The 20,660-nt window shown below is 45.0% G+C and overlaps 1 protein-coding gene across 1 annotated transcript in view; it reads right to left on the bottom strand.

The window, feature by feature from the left end:
• NPR3 (natriuretic peptide receptor 3) overlaps positions 1–15,979 on the bottom strand; it is a 33,708-nt gene extending 17,729 nt beyond the window's left edge. The window contains exons 1-2 of the mRNA XM_010292921.1: positions 15,865–15,979; positions 10,789–10,955 (exon numbers count right to left, since the gene is read on the bottom strand). Of these exons, the coding sequence (XP_010291223.1) occupies positions 10,789–10,955; positions 15,865–15,979 (282 nt within the window). The remainder of the gene's footprint in view (positions 1–10,788; positions 10,956–15,864) is intronic.
• Between the last annotated feature and the right edge of the window lie 4,681 nt (positions 15,980–20,660).

Genomic DNA, 20,660 nt, shown 5'->3' on the forward strand with positions numbered 1-20,660 from the left:
ACATGCCTCCTCTAGAGAAGGCTATTTCCTCAATATTTAATTCATAACTGAAAAAGAAAATATGCTGTTACGCCAAATTCTGGGCAATGCAGCTGGAGCCAAGGACAGCCTCTGACTGCATTCACTGATACCAACTTTTTATAAATACATAAATACATCAGCTGGCATCTGCTCAAGAACATGAGGCCAGAGCTCAGGACTTGGTTTTCTAAATTGACAGGTAACTCTCCCAACTCCCATTTGTTATTGGGGGCTGGAACCCACATCTCTCCCTAGAAAAAAAAGAATGAGCATTTCCTAGTGTAAGGAGATGTCATATAACCATAATACCCCATGCATATTTAAAAGAGATTAATTCAAACAGTGTTGCATCAATTTCATCTTTGAATGAGATGAAATTTCATCTTTCTCATCATCATCCTTTCCACACACAGGGAGACGGTGTGTGTGTGGAAACCCATACAAGACTTTTCTTACAGAAGCGTCTGTGACTTTATTACATTAATTTTGCAAACTAAGGCCTATACTCTGCTTTAAAATTATACCTTAAAAATTCAGCACTGCAGTGGGACAAGTCTGCATCCAAAGCAGTGTGGCCAGCAGGTCGAGGGAGGGGATTCTGCCCCTCTGCTCCCCTCTGCTGAGACCCCACCTGCAGTCCTGCATCCAGCTCTGGAGCCCTCAGCACAGCAAAGACATGGAGCTGTTGGAGCGGGTCCAGAGGAGGCCACAACAATGGTCAGAGGGATGGAACAGCTCTGCTGTGAGGACAGGCTGAGAGAGTTGGGGTTGTTCAGCCTGGAGAAGAGAAGGCTCTGGGGAGACCTTCTTGCAGCCTGCCAGGACTTAAAGGGGGCTTAGAAGAAAGATGAGGACAGACTTGTTAGCAGGGCCTGTAGTGATAGGACAAGGGGTAATGGTTTTAAACTAAAAGAGGGCAGATTTAGACCAGAGATAAGGAAGAAATTTTTCATAATGAAGGTGGTGAAATGCTGCAACAGGTTGCCCAAAGAGGTGGTAGATGCCCCATCCCTGCAAACATTCCAGCTCAGGTTGGACGGGGCTCTGAGCAACCTGCTCTAGTTGAAGATGTCCCTGCTCATTGGAGGGGGGTTGGACTAGATGGTTAAGGTTAAAGGTTAAAGGGTTAAAGGGTAACTAAGGGTTAAAGGTCCCTTCCAACCCAAAGATTCTATGATTCTATGTTCATCATACATGTCTAACTCCAGATAAAAAACCAATGCAAAGGATCTCCAGCACACAACACTGTATTATTGTTGCTTGAATACTGAAAAGAACTTAACTGTAAAAGGTATAGCTGTCATTTAAAAATTAGCCATTCTACTTCATAGGATTTCCTGCCTTCTAATAAACTATGTGGTCATTCATGTGATGAGTTACAAAACTATGTTCAGAAATCACACTTCTAGTCACAGTGGTGAAATATGAGAAATATTAAAGTTACTCTTTTCAGCTGAACACACACAGAAATTAAAACATGCTTGTTTTAAATAGACCTCATTTGGTAGTCTGACGATAACCTGTAATATAGTTGTAACGAATGCTTACATTTTAAGTTAGCATTATGCAACCGTTGGGACATTTTAATTGCAGATAAACACCTACTAACCAAAAAAAAAAAAGTTTTAAATGGCAGCAAGCAAGTGTGTTTTTCAAGCAGGAACATATTTCAGTTTTCAGGATGATAGTCACTCACCTGAAAAAAAATCAGTTCCACTTGCTAAACTAAGCTAACTGGTTTAAATAAATGCAGAGTTAGGACAAACAGGAAGGAAATATTTTTGTTAAATGTTTATCCTTGTACAATGTGCAATTGTTTGGGTTCTGATTTCTAACAGTATCACAAAACCACAAAAATCATGTAAATAATTTATTTTCTATAACAAAAACCCTCAAGATCACATCAGTTCTCATGCAAAATTCTGAGAAAAATCACTAAATCACTCTTGTGGAAACTCACACGTTGAAACTGAATTTACCTGTATTATGCTGGCTTGTGAATAAATACTGTAAGACTAGATTGGTGAAATTTTTAATGGGATAAAAAGCCACACAGGGTTGTCATGAGCATCTGCTCAGAAACTGTGAAAGGACCACTGTATTTCTGCTTTGCAGCAGGTTAGCAAAGAACACGCAGCAAAGCATTTGCTTTAAATACAGTCTTAAGGGCTGGATTAACACAAATGATTTAGACACAGCCAAAAGCGGTGCTTAGCTCAAAACTACGCTTGGAGCTGGGATTAGTCATCTAAGCTCCTTATTCAGTACCGGGTGAAAATTAGGCACACAAACCCAGGATTCCGAAGCGCCAGCACGCCGCCTCGCCAGCAGAGGAGGTGGAGGATGAAGGATGGATGTGACCCCAGTACTCTCACACAGGCAGGTAACAAACTCCCCGCTGCATGGAGATGCAGCCAAGTCTTTACAAAAACCCCACAGGGAGCCAGTCCTTTCAAAACCCCTGCCCCTTCCATCTAGAAGCCCCGCAGCTATGAATGCTCTGCTAGCGTGAGAGAAATTCAGGATCAAACCCCTGCTTTCAGGGAATCTGAACTCCACCCTTCCCCTGCCCTGTCTGCAGGGCATCCTGGCGTGCCGTGCCTCGGAGCCGAGACCCAGGTGCTGGGGGAGAGGGGTGACCTGCCAACACCTGGGGTACCTCTGCGTTGGCAGTAAATAATTTGCCAGAAGAGCCCACCCGAGGCTGAGGTTGCCATGACAAATGATCCTTTTATTAAATACCAGGGTAAATGGGCACACGAACTTCTAAACCTTAATGGCATGGAACTAATGCAAACCCTCAGGCTGCTATTCATCATGCTTCCATTCCAAATAATTTAAAAATTAATGACTTGTTTTTGTTATTTTCCTGCAGACACTGGATATCTGATGAAAGGTGTTCAGCTGGCTGATTAACCATCCCTTTGCTGGCATACCTGCAAGGATCCCACTAACATGGGAAGGAGAGGTACGGCAGCTACCTCAGAAGATGTTTGTGTGTACCTGCCAGCAGGTTCCACCTACACACCTGGTGTCCTCCCGCCCTCCAGCAGCAGCACAGCAGTTCATAACTCAAAATCTGACGATTTACAACCCCTCCACAAAACCTCACTCTTTTAGTTTCTTGTTTCCTTACTGACTGTCTGATCCCCGAGATCCTGCTCCATCTTGCTTTCTAAGGTATTTTGTGGTTTGCAGTCTGGTGGGCTAACTGGATGCATTATATAAATGCGTGTCCCATCAAATGTAAATTTCCTCCTGCCTACTGAGTATTGCCTTGTTCCCAGCCACCAAGCAAAAGGCATCCAGAGCTCCTCACCTACCCTTCTCCCATTGTCCCACGCCCCTTTCTCATGCCCCTCTTATTCATTTGCTCCAGGACATAGACAGTCCTTGTCTTTTCAATCTGCCTTGATATATTAGCTCTTCTTGGAATGGACTAAACCTTTTGATTTTTGTCTCAGGCTTCTCGTCCTAGCGAGAAAACATCTACTAAAGAGAGAAGGAAAGTTGGGAGTATCCTCCTGTGGGTTCCTATGGCTCCCTGCGTGCACAAGAACACCACTGCCTTTATTTACAGCCCATCCTCACAGGCCAACTACATTAACCCCTCCACATTAGAGGAATTGCTAAATATCCACTGAAAACACAATCAGAGCTGGCAGAGAGTAGGCTGACCCTCTCCCACAACCGAGTCCTGCTGCCCACCTTGGCTCTGCCAGTGCTCATACACCTGGGTGACTGGACTCACACATGGGGATGGCGAGCCCTCCTGTTACAAGATTTGTCCCTCCGGAGACAAACTGGGTCTTTCTCAGTGCCAGGCTCAGGCTGCTTAACCTCCCGGCACTCAGCCATAGGGAATGAACATGCTGACGTAGCAGGAGGTCACAGGCTTGTGGTGTTTCCACCTATACTGTTCTTCCAGGAAGACTTGTCACCTGAATGCCATAAAGTTAGACTCTGCCCCGTTGTCACTCAGGACAGCTTTCACCACATCAACAGCTCAAACAAGTACAGGAAAGCTGCCCTGAACCACCTCAGTGCAGAATCTGCCTCTGCAGAGGCAACATGTCTTCTGCCCTGGAGCTCTCAAACAAGGAGCATGCAATTCTGGCCTTGAAGAATTGTCCTTCCTTTATGTCCCTAAAGAAAACAAAAAGTGGCTTCTTCCCCCGAGCCCCTGCCACCCTCCTGACCAAACTGTCCAGTTAAGCTGTTTGGCTTAGCCAAATTTCAGACAATGAACTCTTCAGCCGGTCCATTACCGCAGCATGAGGCTACCAGCATGGGTGAACCCCCCGCAGCGCTGAGGCTGGAGCGGCTCGTCAGCCATCCAGCAAGCAGACGCTCCCACAAGAAAAGAGCTCCAGCTGCCCACCCAGGACCCTGCTGCTGGCCACAGCTGCACCCTGACACAGGACAGGCTCACCCACACCTCCCACTTCGCGCCTTGTTGAGTTGAGGGTTTTTTGCAGTTAAAAAGGAAACACTCAGCTGAGTGTTACTTTCACAAGCTACCCGGGGAAGGTGGCTCGTAGAAGGTATTAGCTGCTAGAAAGTCCGTCAGCAAAGGCCTTTCATTTGTGAAGTGTCATTTGTGCAAAGTAAGATACACAGTCTTTCCTTGCCTCCACTCAAACACCTCAGGGCCAAACCTGAGGACCACTTAATACCAGTATCAAAAATCCTATGAATTTACATAAAAACAAGACCTCAGTGGGACAAATTAGCTTTTGGAAGATTGGCAATGCAAATGGCATGGAAAGGCATTCAAAACAGAAACAGTTTATGAACCTTGCTGGAAGACTTGTTTTTCACACTTTATTAGTGGAAAATAAGGTATATTTCTAGCAAGTACCTCAAAGGGACGGTGCCTTGCCCATAAATGTCTGAGTGTCTGTTTAGTAAAGTGGCATGGGAATATCTGTGAAACCCAAGTAAAAACATGGGGCAATGGAAAATATACAACATATATATATGAAGATCAACTCTAAACTTTTACATTCCCAAAGAGTTCAGATGTTACTATTTTCAGATATACCTACGGTTTTATACTATCTCCTCCGTGGTTTAACACGGCTTCAAAGATATGCCTAGACAGGCTAGAAAAACTAAACAGAAATCCACTGGAAGAGAGAATAATAATTTCTGTTTTTTCCTTGCCTTTCATGACAACTGATAACTGCAAATAATATATTATTATGCCATCATTTCGCCGAAGATGCCAATGTGAAAGACACTCACCTTTCCTATCAGCAAGAAAGCATTAACTTCAAAAAAAAGAAAACATGTCTGCTGTATTCGCCAAGTTTAGCAGTCCAGAGTTCAATATTGCTCTTACGGAAATTGAAGAAAACTCTCATTAATTCCAAGGGGTGAAGGGCTGGTCCCAAAAGTCCTAGATATGTTTTACTAATAGAATTCATCTTGTTAATAAACTGGCATGTGAACCCGTTTTTTCCGGATGCTGAAAGCAGCTTGTGGTTTGCTTTTATTCTTTCAAGCACAACTAGCAAAGCACTCCAGCAGCTGAATAGACCTATTCATTTGCACAAATTATTCCCTGGCAAGGATTTAAAAAAAAAAAAAGTCTCCCCAAAACTCTCTGCCATCCTGGTGTAGTCAGAAGAGACACAAAAGCCTGCCTGTCATTAATCTTGCCTGTCTGTGCCTGAAAAAAGACAAGTGGGACACACACTGCTGAATACGTTACATTTTCAGCATCTCTCTCAGTGACATGACTGAATTGGTCTCTTCTCCCAACCCTTATCTTAGCTGGTGTACAATCCCAATTAATAGACTGACGTAAGGAATACACACAGGGAAGAGTCTGGCATGGATGTTATGGATGAGACGATAAAATTTTATGAGCCCAGCTACCTCCCACGTAGCATTTGTAGTTAACTGTTGGAGCTCGAACAGTTGCTCTTATGTGGACCACTTCTCATTTCAGAGGGCTGAAAATGTTAAATAAAACAGACTTGCCCTTTCTAATAGGTAGTAGCATCTTGCTGATCTAATTAATCCACATAGGTCATTCTTTCACTGAGATAATTTTAGAGGCAAATCAGGCTCCAGTTCCCTTCTCCTGCTGCTCGTTTTTGGTGTGAAGATGTCTGTGGATAGGATAAAACCCATACATCCACCTCGCAAACAATGTCATCATGTAGTTAATACAGCAGAAATATTTGTTTAATTAGTTAAATTTTCAGCTTTTAAATGAGAAGAAAAAACAAGCCATGGGTGGTCTGTAACCTCAGAAGAGTAAATATCCCAGGCTGTAAAATCATCCCAGCTCAGAATACTGGGCTGGACATAAAAAAAAGCATTTATTGAATCTTAGGCCTGAGTCAGGAACAGAAGGTGCATTAAGAGCTTCCAAACTGCAGCCTACCACCAATTCATTAAGTGTTGGGCATTATTTAATAAAAATGGCTTATGCATATACTTTAACTGAAACACTATTTATTCATAAACATTTTTAACTAGAGTATCTGTTGGGAGTTATTCACACACCAGTTCACAGTTTCAAATTCTTCCTTCAAGTAAATGCATGCAATTCCCATTGCTGCCTACCTCACCTAGGCTACGGGTCTGCAAGCAGAGCTTGTCCTGTACTTTGCAATTAAACCAAGGATCTTAATTGGTTTTGAGGACACGTTGCTGTTAATGTCTTGGTAATGCATTAGCGTTGCAGAAGGGAGAAAATTGCTATAATTTGCGTAATTGCATTAAAGTGATTCTACTGTTCTTATACCTGAATCCCAAATCTGAATGTATTTTTGAAAAAAATCCTCTTTTTTGGCTATTTTATCAGAGAAGTCAGTCTCCAGGTAGGCAGGAAATAAAATGATCAGCCTTTCTACAGAATTACAGGATGTTTCTTGAAAAAAATCATGACTATTGAATGCTGAAGCAAGGGCTGAGCAGATCTTTGGGTTACATTAACATGACTGTAACTGCTTACAGACTCCAAAAGTGGTGACCAAGCAAACTAGTAATATTTGCCAATAGACTCAGGCAGCTGTTGCAATGAGATGTTGCAATGGGACATTGCAGACAGGGAGCATCATCATTTTTAGCCCTATCCTGCACAACCTACTAGCTACCCAAATAATTCTAAGATGCTTTCTCAGAATCTCTCTGCCACTCTTATTTTTGATGCTGTTTAGTTAAAGGTGCCTAAGGAAGATTTTTCCTTCACAAGAGAGATTCCTCAGAGAAATTGCCTTTTCCACACTTTCCTTCTCACTCACAAGGCGCAGGTTCTTCCACCTTCTCCATTTCCACAGCATAGCATCCACGCAGAAACAGCAGCAATTTCTGACCTGGGAAAGACGTACCCAGAACATGCTTTTCTCTTTTCTGTGTGATTTCACAGCTGGAGATAAAGATGACCAACACTCTGACCTGTTACCCCTCCAAGGGCCATATGTGTTCTCCCTCCGGCAATCGGACAGCTGCTGCTTTAGGGCTTTGCCCTTTCTGTCTCCCTTATCTTTCCTTCTGTCATGTGCGTATTTTCTATTTTTATGGTATTATTTTTTGGTAGATAATAATGCCTTTAGGATTAGTGCTGGCAAGAAGCCAGGACAAAATGGCAGCACTAACGACTTTTGTTTGAGTTAGGGTCACGGCGAGAGAATTTAGACCACAGACCCAGGGCCCCATTTTCCCATGACACTGGAAAAATCCACACAGAGAAGCAGAAACACTGAATGCTTCATATCCAAACCTCCCTGAGTTCATCCTCTTGAGGCACAGACTGCAGAAAAGGATGGGGATTATATTTCAACACCCGTGGATGTGGCTTGAGATGGACTGTACCACTGACTATCCTTCCCCAGAGTTTTTCCTTTCAGGAGCAGAATCCAACAGAGAAAAATGCATCTCTGTCACTTCCCACACACTCAGCTGAAGGACCTTTCCCTCACAAGCTTCCCTTGGAGGACACAGCCTTGCTTAGCACACACTCAGACCAACATTTCCACTTTCTTCCCATGTTGCCAAAAGAAGCACCATTAATGAGGTGCCCACTACACACATACCTTTCAGAGAGGAAAGAACTGGACCTCATTTTGGCTTTTTATTTTTCCCCATTAGTTTTTAAAAAGGATTTTTTTCCTTAAGCCTGAAGACTGCCCTGAAACGTTTCTCCCCTGAACACAGCAGCAGGACAACCAGTTGAGGGAACGTGAAGCATCTCCTTCCCACTGTCCAAAGTGGGGAGATGTAAAATTCATCATGAACGATGAAAAGCAAACCAAATAGTTAAAATTTACACACTGTTAATGAAGTAACACAGCTAATGTTTTTTGCTATGCTCAGCCCAAGGCTACCCCCCGTTAACGAAGTTTGATTTTCCCGTTGGGTTAGGAGGCTGCGAGAAAGCAGGGAGGGGAGGCTCTGCTGAGATCTGTACAAGTTAAGTGCCCACGCAACACCAGGACACTCTGCATTTGACACCAAAGCTCCTTCCCCCATAGCCATGATCTGTAGCTCCTCCACAGGGAGGCCCAGGTCACTCCACCACAAGCTTCCCGTGAGTCAAGGACTGGTGTTTCACACGGCAGGAAGCTGTGGCAGGTGTACATAGATCACAAGTTCCCTCTGCCCCAAGAAGGACAGACTGGGAAGGATGCAGAAAGCCAGGTGAGAAACGAAGAGCAGAAGGAGGAGTAGGAGAGGCAGCAGCAGGAAGGTCTCCATGCCACTGCCTGGCCGCAGAAAAGGCTGATGTTTGGGGTGGGGGAGTGCTTGGAGCAAGATGAAAAGCTCTGGATCACAGGTGGGAATGGGATATAGGGACAGGCAGCCCTCAGAGCCAGGCAGAAGGCCAAGAACGAGGCGGCGGGGAGCCAGGCACCTGTGCAGCTGCCCTGGGACAGCCAGGAGCACTGCCAGCACGGACGGCTGACTGCACACACAACCATGGAGTGAAGAAAGAGAAGAGAGGACTTCTGGAAGTGGGTATGCAGCTGTGCAAGGAGTCTCCCCAACAAACACATTAGCCTGCAGAATCTCCCCCCTGCTGGCACCGGGGGATCTGCTCTCTCATGGATCCACTTCTGCTTGACCATAACAGGGCTGGCATCTATACAGCGTCTACCAACACTGAACTTGCATAGGGTTTGCAGTGGGTGCCCACGCTAAAGAACAGGAAAGCATCCCATCCCCTGCCTCCAAACTGTCCACAGACAGCATCCCGAAGTCTCAGCGATGTAACACTTTTCTCATCTTGGGAAATGTCACACTGCCCAGACCAGAAAAGCCACAAAACTGTGGATGACTGGATCTTCAATATTCAAAATCACGTTTCTCACCAACCACAACCAAGAGCACATGGCAGATTTTCAAGGTACACCGCTTGCTAAGTGACACCTGCAAAAGGGCAGATAGAGGGAAAAGGGAAGAGCAGCACAAATTACAGTCCCATGCCTTGTTCAAAACTCATTTAGCAGGTTCTTCAGAGAGCAGCATATTGAACTCAGCAGTTGGGGTTTCTCCACTAACCCAAGGCAAAGAATGCCAACAAAAGACTATTTCTGCCTTCCTAGACTTCAAAAGTTTCCCAGGAAAAATACAAGCCACTGATGTGATTCAAATGTAACACAAATTTAAATGAAATATATTCAAACTCCAAGCAGCACAAGTTTTCTGAAGACAGACGAGGTTATGTAATAAACTGCAGGAAAGTTCATTTATTAACACAATATTCAAGTTCATCAGCTTGTGCTTCAAACTAAAGAAGATGCGTCCACCTGTGAGGTACACAATGAGGCAAAAATATGAGGTAGGTGCCAAAGTGGGAGCTGGCAAATGAGCGGTTTGGATTGCTTTCTTGAGTGTCAGGCATAAATTCCTAGCTCTCATTTCCTACAGCTAAAGACTGACTGAACTCTCTTCAAGTCTCTTTTCTTTGTAAGCATATTTGGAAAGTTTACTCCCCATCACAGGGAAGGCTGACTGTCTGGGAAGTACTTGTATCAGCATGCAGAAATCCCTACAGGTATGTGCTATACATTCTTGCTTTCACAGAAGACTTTTCTGTGAAAACACCTAATGAACTAGCTTAGCAGTAGCTCAAAAAGCAAGTTTTAGAGCCATATATTCCTCCTACGCATGGAGAAATTATAAAAAAAAAATAAAATAAAAATTATAAAAAACATATACTTTCCCATATCCATCTCTGGAGGACAGTGGCACTCCCCTCAACTTCAAACAACTTGCAAAGACTATACTGATATTTTAGACAGTTTAAAATAAACAACAGCAATAACCTAAATGTGCTTAGTTGGGAAGTAGGACCACTGTTCTCATTCACATCAAGAAAAACTTCATCAGATGCAATATAGAGAGTGTAATTTTCTGAGATCTGATTCTACCAAAAAAAAAATTATTGGGAAAAGACAAAAAAGAATATAGTTTTCTGTGTGTTAAAACCAGACAAGTGACTGGTGGGAGAGAGACTTGGCAATCTGCCTTTCCCCAACCTTCCTGCAGGAGGAGCACAGGACAATTAGTCATGGATGGACAAACCTAGTGCATCTAACCTAGGTCTGCTCTCACTCTTTGCATAAAGAGGTGGGGGAAAGGAAGAAAAGAGAGAAGACAAAAAAGAAAAAGGAGATTACATAAGCAACAGTGGGATTTTACATTGAACCCAAGTGATTCTGTCCTGGTAAGGTTTCACTGCTACTTTGCTTTAATTAGGGGCATGTTTTTGAAGATGCCAAGATCTGAAGCCTGTCATCAAGTACTTACGTAGTCATCCTCATGCAGACCTTGCTTCTGAACAGAACTCTTCACCTCCAGGGAAAACTTCTCAAACTCAGGCTTCACGGTCCTCAGCAGAGTGACTGTTTGGAGGTACGAGTACGCCTTCTTGGCTTCAAGGTCGTGTTTGTCTCCCCTTCTCCAAGAGCCATTTCCTAAGGGGAAAACAAGCATATTCCCAACTCCAAATTAGGTACCATTACAGGATTGCCTTCCTTTTTCCACCCAGAAGTCCCCTCTCCTGGAGAGGAGAACTGAACCTGCTCCAAGACACGCAAGAAACCGGGCAGGGAGGAATGGCTGGTGGGAAGTAAATCTGCAAACAGAAGGACAACCTAACTCTCACGCTATCCTTGCTTATTTTTGAAGGGTGGGCTGAAGCCTAAGCATGAGAAGCCATCTTGGAGCAGAAAACATGCGCCAGATCTCAAACACAGAGATATTTAAGTTAGAACAAGTAAGGAAATATCCGTCCACAAAGGTTTTGTTATACATCACTCCACCAGCAACACTCTTGGACAGGCAGAAAGGCACCAGTAAAGTCTTTTAGTATGTAGTAAATAGTATGATCATCACCCCAAATAGGAGGCAGATGGTGCAGCTACTTTTCCCGCAGCTCTCCCACTGTGGTCAAGGAGGAAACCATGTGTGCAGTGGCTGCCAGACCAGCCCTGCTCTTAGTGGAAAAGAAACACTTAGAAATAAAATGGGATCCTGCGCCTATGCTTTATTTGCATGTGTTTTGTGTCACAGCAGGGGAACAATTTAATTCAAACCACCAGTAAAGTAATCAGATTTTTAAAAAGCAGGATAGCTGACTGGTTGCTAATTTGCCTAACAGGGCCTGACTTTAGCAGGTCCTAAGACCCTAATCTAAAGCTTCATGAGATCAATGGAAAGGTTCACATTGCTCTGAACCAGGTTTTGTGCTGTTCTACGTAAATGATAAATAAAGGAGGCCAAGAGGGAACAGTGGCAGCCCTAAGCAGTGTGCCTTTAAATGCTTACAAATAATTAAAAGCCAGTGATTTTATTTTTTGAACAACAGCCAAACCCCATCACGGCTAAATGAGCCAAGACAAAGACTAATGCTAAGCTCCCAGGGACGACCTGGAGGCACACGGGACCCTGAGATGGGAGGGGATGTGGCTGCTTTGCTTTGCTTGGGTCAAGAACCATGGTGTCCTTTGGGCCAAGAGAAGCAAGCAGTTTGGGAGTGGAGACGCTAACGGAGATGGAGCCCAGGCATCAGACCCGTGGTGCTCCTTGTACAGCACCACCAGCTGCATCGCAGACCTGCAAGAGCAAATTCATGGACAGACCACCCCGTTCCCCCGAAACAGGTGAATACAGAGCCTGCGTTTTGTCCTTCCAGTACCCCGGCTCTGCTAAAAAACCCCGCCGCCCCGACAAATTTATTATTCCCTAATAAATGTAATTAGGCAATTGCTCTGCTTCCTCAGAGAGCACTGGGGAAGGAACAAAGGAAAGGGCCTTCACTTCTCCGGAGGACAAGTCTCTCCTCCTGATGCTTTTGGCTCCAGGGCACCTGAGCCCTTTTACCTCTCTTTTCAACCCCAGGAAAGCCTTATTTACCGCAGCTCAGCACGATCTAGGACTGTAATCTTTATAAATACCATGAACTAATTCTTAATTTCCTTTCTTTTTTTTTTTTTTGGAAGTGATTTCATTCTCTTAGGAAGAAGCTCTAGATACATCTGCCTCGGTTTAGGGATTTCTTTCCCAATACAAAATCTAATTGGTCAAAATTACTTATGCCAGGACCCTATTCCCTGGACCTGACGGAAACACTGGGCAGCAACTAACATCCCATCATCCAGTTTTGCCCTCAAGGGTAGCACTCTTCCCTTCAGTGCCTCACACTGTCCTTGTTACTGCTTTTGAAAAGAAAGAAATGCACATCTGGCAATTGTAAGCTAGCACATCTTGCTAGCTTCCCCACAAGACTGTACAAGCCCTGCCGGAGCCTCGAAACTGAAAAGCCTGTGCCTCAGCTGGGTACCTGCATTTCAGAGGTGCAGTGTTCAAGAAGTATGGCACAGACTACAGCACGGAGCTCTTTGCTATAGCTTTGTGTTTAGAAATGGACATGGCTAAAAAGAGTGAGATTTTGGACCCAAAAAATGGTAGAATGTGAGTAAATTTCTATCCTGGACACTATATATGTTTATTTTTTAAAATCCTGACACTGGGAGCAGGGAAGGCACACTTGCATAACAGCGTTCCTAGAATAATTTACATATTTAAACCCCTTCATGGATTATTTTGTGGGCAATTGTCTTGCACAGTACTTATGTGCAATTATTGCAGCCCTGGCATTTAATACGCCTGCTCTTCTGAAAAATTTAAAATATTCAGAACAGAGGGCAACAACAAACTGCAATACAGTCATCTGAACTTAAAGGCGAAGTGCCAATTTGGCAATCACACCCACTCTTAGATTTTGTACCTTACAAAAGGTACAAAATCTAGTATCTACAGCCAGTGGGAACAAGGAATTTTGGGGGAATTTCTCTGCTTTACTCTATTATGCTTGCTTTCCACATGTGATGACCGTCTGCACAAAAGTCAACTTCTGATGAACAGTCATTTCACTCTTCATGGGAAAAACATTCACAAAGAAACAGAAAAATTGGTTTAAAAAGAATTATTACTTAGAAATGTCAGGAAATGCCACATTCTAACTACGCTACATCAGAAGACAGACAGTTGTCATTAATCCCTTGGCAAAGCTACAAGAAGACTGGACTACCTGTGATGCAAAGGAGGATGGTGCCGAGACTCCCACACGACCGCAGGGCAAACGGGTATTGCCCCCGTCCCCGTGCCTTGTGCAGGTCCCACACCGGGATGGCACAGCTCTGCCTCGTACACCGCTGAACAGAGTGTCATCTGCTGGGGGCTGCATCACTGGGGACACCCACCCCCCACGGGCTGTGATGCCAGGGTCCCCCCCGGGGCAGGGTGCTGAGCCCGGGGACCGCAGCGATGCCTCCTGCAGCCCCCACTTCTTCCTAGCAAATACCATCCTGGAAAGCAAAACCTTTACAAAACGCAGCCGTCCACCTCCTGCAGCCACCGCTTTGACATGAGCATCCCCTGCTCACGGACAGTTCTTCCACCGTCTGTCCCAGACAGCTTCAGCGCTCCCCAGGCAGTCACCCTGCGCTCACTGCAGCCCAGGCAAGGAAGTTATCAGCTGTGGGGGATGATCCATCTGAGCCGCGTGGACGCCTAAGGACGAGGCGTATGGCTCTCCGGGGTCCCTGCTTTTGTGCTGTGACTCCAAAGGGAGCCCAGCTCACAGGCAGACTGTACCCACGGCCAGAGGAGAACCGCTGCTGATGCATTTCTACTCTAGGAGATAAAATGCAGCGCTAGCGCAGCGGTAACGACTCCGCACAGGCAGCCAGAGGCGTTATCTGATCAGTGGTTTCTCGTAAAGTCAAGCCTGCAAAGTTCCCAGGGTCTACAGAAGGGCCAAAACTTTAGGGCTTTGTGACCACTTTTTGCTCTGGTCCCGATTAAGGCTGCAATACCACCAAATGACTTTGCTTATGCCACAAGGGATAAAGTCACTCCAAATTCAACTCAACAACAAAAAAAAACCACCTTGATTTGAACCACTGGCTTTGATCTTGTTCTGCAACTTTATCTTTTAGTTATTTACTGATTTCCTTATTACGTGGCAAAACTTGGCACTTCTTTCGCTAACCTAGACGATACACATAGCAGTATCTGTACTTCTGTAGGTATATCTACCTCTGAATTTAAACAGCTACGTACATTCATTATAGATATTTTCAACAAACAGCACTGTCTACCATGAAATAATCTCAGAGGGCGTAGATGGATAACAGAACGTTTATGTAAAATAATTTAACTTACTATTAACTGATTTATTACACAAAATATATCATCCTTTTGTGAATTCAGTTGTTCCTGTTGGTCAGCTTTTTGAGGCTTGAAAGAAAGAAAAAAAAAAAAAAACCCAAGTTTTCCTTCTTTCTCAGCTCCCGCTTGGTTTTCAATATGAAATTAATTTGTTATTGTAGCGGATTAGTTAAGGCAGCCTGCAGGGGGGAAATAATTTTCTCTGCACCTGCAAAAGAGGCTGCTCCTTTCAAAAGCCATGTTGACACTTCAACAAAACCTAGTTGCCAGGCATGAACTTGCCTCAGCTTCAGCCACCTGATATTGTTTAAAACTCAGCAAACACGTTGCTCCAGTATTACTTTGAATTTAACTGAGTCAGCTATAGCAGCTGAGAGCAGGTTTAGTCCCTGCCATGCACTGCCATAATATCAAACGTAACTGAATGGAGGTATATTTCAAAACGAAATGCATTAAATTCATTTACATCTCAAAGTCATGTTTTAGTTTAACAAATCTGATCCTTTTTACTTAGGGGGATGGAATCAGCCACTTTTTATCCACCATGCTCTAGTACATTTGAACTGTCCATGTCCCACCCAGTGCTTTCCCTTCAACACAACACTGCTGAATATTTTTGCAGATGCAGTTTCTGATGAAAAGCTGCAACAAATTAGGCGTGTGGACCCCTCAGCAGAGAAATTACTTCTGGAGACCCAGGCCCTGCTGTCCACAGCCCCAGCCGTTGCTAGCGCTTCCTTCCAGCCATCTGAACAGACCACAGGCCACAGGACAGCCAGGAGTACCCCTGCCCTGAGATTTGGCAGTCACAAGGCTGGGGATGGTCCAAGTCACCTAGAGCTGAGCACACACACTGCAGCATGGGGTACCCACACCCGGCTGCTATAACCCGTGTCTCCGTCTGGTGCTGCTTCCCCTACAAGAAACTAAGCCGGTCACGCCTGTGTTGTATGTGGCACCTTGTGATCCACCCAGTGGCAACAACAGCCACGCGATCCTTTCCTGCAATGCCGTAGCCCAAGTGGAGGGTACCTCCAACAGCAGGGAGAGACAGTGCTGTGTTCTGGGACTCAGCGCAGCTAACAAATCTAAAAATATTACCAGGCTCACAGAAGATTTTGCAACACACTTGGGGAGGAAAAACATTACCATATGACGAGCTGTTGAAGAGTTCAATATTGAAGAAAGCGTAGTCCCCGTTGGTCATTCCTTGCCGATGAGCAGCCAACATGATGTTCCTGATTGTGTCACCGCTGGCACACATGATTACAACTGGTGGAAGAAAATGAAAAACACAGATAAGAAGCAGTTCAAGAACCTCAGGGAACAGCCTGTTAAACATGAACGCTGCCAGAGACAGTGACCCCAGCTGTCCTCCCAGTGTTGCAACAAACATGACACCACCGATGGCAAACAAAGCCGATTTCCCAAACAGCTGACAGAAGACAGGTACCAAACAGAGAGAGGCTTCCTACTCCCCTGTCTTCTCTGAAAATAGTTAAAGAAAGCCTGTACGTGATCTAAGTTTTTTTTACCCCTGCAACATGTGATAAGTTCTGGCATCACATTTCTTCAACTGCATATATTTGTAGAGTTGATTGCAACCACAAGCCTCTGTTGTTACTCCTAAGTGGACATAAGACAATCTGAAGATGAAGAATTATGGTGATACAATGACATTACCGTTTTAATTTCCATTCCACTGAACAGTTTGGTATAGATTCATCTCACCCACACTTCAGCTATCCAAAATTTAGGTATCTGGTCTAGAGTTTGTTGCCTCTCTACAGTTAGCATAGAGCAGCACCTCTGCAGCCATCCAGGGACAGTGGTATGAATCTCTCCAGGATGTGACTTTCTCTCCTGAGGCTACACAATAAGACTCGGCAACAACCTTTGATGGGACAATGAATGTTCAGAAATAGGAAAAGCAAGTGCCACTTTCTGAGCGTGAAGATTAAAGGTGGTTACAAGATCAAACACCACAGAGCCTCCTTCATCACGGACCAAGAGCTAAGCAGGGGCTCCGCTGCCACATGGGGACCTACGAGCCCGCAGGTGTGCTCCGTGCGGGCACCGTGACCCACACTGCGACAACTGTGGTTGAGCGGTCTCCTCCCCAACCTGCCGGGCCGGGGGAACTGCTACTCCCCTTGCTACCCCTTCCCTCTGCAAAGGGAAAGCCGGAATTCAGGTGAGGTCTTCAGCAACGGGGAGACACCCCCCACACTGAGCAAATCATACCATAGTCTTTTATACAGGTTCACAAGACTAAGGGCATGAAGCTCCTGACACCAGAGGGAGCTGCAAAGCGTTGTACCAGCCCATGCTTCAGGGCTATATCCTACAGCAAAGTCGTGAGAGATCCTGTGGGGACGAGGATTCGAAACCAACTGCATGCATGTTTCCAAGAACGCCGTCACGCATGGCAGGGCTCAAAAGCTACAATAATGTACGCAAATATTTTCACTCCAACAATAAAACTGAATCAAAACCACATTCAGCTCTTCTGGGTAGAAGTGTTTGCTATTATAAGAAATGAAAAGGCCAAACAGGCCAAATCTTTTCGCACACAATGAATCTTCTCCCATCGCTTTTCTGGTTGGATGCCATCACAGGCACAAAGCTCCAGATGCGCTGCCGGGGTGAGTCACGTTTGGTACATCCCCCCACTTCAGGAAAGTTATACCATGCATAGCTCTGTCCTCCTGATTATAGCAGAGTAATATAATAATTTCCAGAGCAACAGAGCAAGACATATTTCATGACCGTTGTGAAGTATATTAGCATGAAGGAAAAGAAGAACAAAAAAGAATTTCTTACAACAAAATTTGGATCAAATCTTTTCCAGCTGCACATCAGGAATGAATTTGTCTCACAGTTCCTAATTTCAGTATAGGTGAGAGATTTCCTTTTGAAACATTTCATTGCTGCCTCCCAATTGTCCCTTGACTTTGCCTTTATAATTGACATCTATCATAAAATTGTAATCTATAGATGGAATCAAAGAGATTCCCACAACGCCAGTAAAAAAGCTTGAGCAAAAGAAATGAAAAGTGGGGGGGGGAACCCTACTTTAAAATACATTGTCATATTTTGTAACCCTCTAAAGGAATGTAAGAAAAGTAGTATTAACTATTTGGATGTGGTTTTTAACCCAGCAGGAGAGCGAAGATTACATATTTCAAGATTCTGAAGCAAATAAGCTACAGGCATGTCTCTCACAATCTTCCAAAAATTTAATTTATGTGTATTTAATCTGCATCTCTACCTTACTATTGTGTACATACAAATGTGTACATGCAAACACATACAAAATGTTCTCCCTCCAGGATAATACATGCAGACCCACAGTAATTCTGATACTAGTATTCTGAATTTATTAACTAGGATTATTGACTCATCCTGCAAATACTTGAGAGTTTAATTCCAGTTAAAGGCGTAAGCATTCCCTTTGCTACACACATCCCTTAGGCCTACATGCTTATGCAGGATGTATTTAAGTGCAGTCTTGGGTTTGTGACCATTATGGTAAACCTGAACCTACAGCACCAAGTCTGCAGCATGGTTAACCGAGCCTACAAGGGAGTTTGAACTACTACTGAATTAAGACAAATGGTTAACTTTTATCATCGTGGTTTTTGATATGATTTTGTCGTGGCTCCAGGAATTGAGTCTTTTGAAGTGGCTCCAGGGACTGAGCAGGCAGCCGCTGCCAAACACGGGTGCAAGGTTGAGTGTGCCCCCACCTGCTGGACCCCCAAGAGCTCAGTGCAAACCCCCACCTAACCCTTGGGGCCAGCCTCTGCCCTGGGTCCCCACGGGCCAGCTGATGGGGCAGCTTCTTTCTCAGCCCTGGGAGAGTTTTGAACATGTATCCTGATCTGCTTGACAGCCCACTTCCACTCAGAGCAGCTCAAGGAAGCCTGACCACTCAGGTGGGACCACCACCACCATCGAACTCTGGAAACAGAGAGGGTGCAAGATCCTGTTGGCATGGTAGGTGCGATACAGAAACCCTTAAAAACTGGTGAGGAAACCAATCAAACAAAAATGTTTCTAGAAAGTGCTTTGGACAGTGCCATATTGCCCACCAGCCCTGCTGCCCCATGGGGCACCTCCAAGGACTTCCGAGGAGAAATGAAGACCTCATCTGGTCAGCTAAGGCACACGGTTCATCCTTCACATGGTGTGTGACTTTTAAAATACCATGACAACCTGAAAGATGCCATGAGCAGCAGGACCACCCCTCCAGTCCAGAGGAATGCGCAAGGCAAGTCCTGTGGTCAGTCTTGAAAATCAGAAGGGCACAAGCAGAGGTGGAAGGGCCCCACTTGCTGCATTTCGCAGCAGCAGCACAAGGCAGAAGACAAACGAAGAGGTGAGACGGAGTAAGGGGAGCCCAGCGGGCACAGGGTGGGGGGAAAAAGTAAGACAAAGCAAACTGCTTTTGTTCAGTCATTTGCAAGACTGAATGATGTAAGACCAAAGGTCTCAGCTCAGCAAAGCATTTAAGCCCAAGCTGAAAGCAAGCCCCTCTTCCCTGACAGTCAGCACAGCCTGACGAATGGGGTTTGCCTTTAGCTATCGGTAATGTTCCTACAGCACGGCCACAGCTCCCTTTGGCTTTTCCTGCCATAAGCTGTCTGTCATACTCTTAGCATCAGGGAAGTCAAACACACACATAGGCAAAAGTCAGGCTGATTAAAAAAGAAAAGCACCTTTCCCCACATAGCAGTTTCCTCTAGCACTTACACTTTCCTTTGTCTCCATTCTGTGTATTTCCCCAAATGGTACTTACTAGGAAAGCTCTATTTTAAGCACCTGCTTTGATGAAGAGAGTTAAAGTGCCATATGCTATTAGACCTCGGTTATCTCACACACACTCCCACGCACGTTATTTAACAGCAACGTAACGACATCAGCAGTGCATGGCTGCTCCACCCGCAGCCTACGGCACCATTAACACCAGTTGTGCCAGTCACACAAAGCACGACCTTTATCGGTCCAATTTTGGTGTTATTTTAATGTTCTACAACCAGGGATGTAAAAAGTGTAAAAAGCACTTTGGTAAACCTATACCTCTTTTGGAAAACAGCTAAGGACTTTCTTTAACTTGATCCTCCAGTCCACTCCTGGAATACACTTTTTTTTTGCAATAACCTTATGGAGAAGCCTCTAATAAAAAATGCCTTTTTGATAAGCCCGTGTATCCGCATATCACTCGGCAAGACCTCACTTTAAAACATGTCTAACTACAAATTTGCACATCCTAAAGCACTTTGAGCATTTTACTACTTCAGTTCTTTTACTACTGGCCAGTTCATTCAGCCCAGGGGCGACTTTCCAAGATGTTTTTATAAGCCATTTATCTCCACAGTGTTTTGCTAACAGTTGGTGGCAATATTACCGCACACACTCACAGGTTTCACCATCCACACATCCCCCGAAATGACCACTTCCCCTAAATGCATTTCTTATTCATGAAGTACTCGACAAGACTCCCAATGGCAGGAGCAGGGAAAAGGACCCACAGCAGGGTGAGGAGGAAACATCTTTGCTTAGACTTTGAACTTAAAGAAAGTCACTTCAAAAACCTCACAAAATAAGCAACAGATTTGCTGCTCTGCAGATGCGGGCAATTTTGGGTAACCCAGACCGCCGGCGGAAAGCCGATTTCTTAAGACACCACTAAACCCTGTAGCATGCTCCCTGAGGGCGAGGCTCCCTCCCCACCGCAGAATGAACTTCTGCGGGCACAGCTTTCGCTCAGGGTAGGTGGTCCCCACCTGCAGGGGGATGCCCAGCCCAGGGGTGCTGACACAGCGCTGCAGAGAGTTTCCCCACGGGCTGGGACGTGACTCCCGTCCCTCCCCGGTGCTCCCGCTGCCCCAGCGCCCCATCCCTCACCCCAGCCGCCACCGAACTCCGTCGAGAAGCCAAGC

The sequence above is a fragment of the Phaethon lepturus genome, unplaced genomic scaffold (genome assembly GCF_000687285.1).
Source record: "Phaethon lepturus isolate BGI_N335 unplaced genomic scaffold, ASM68728v1 scaffold1118, whole genome shotgun sequence".
Taxonomy (NCBI): domain Eukaryota; kingdom Metazoa; phylum Chordata; class Aves; order Phaethontiformes; family Phaethontidae; genus Phaethon; species Phaethon lepturus.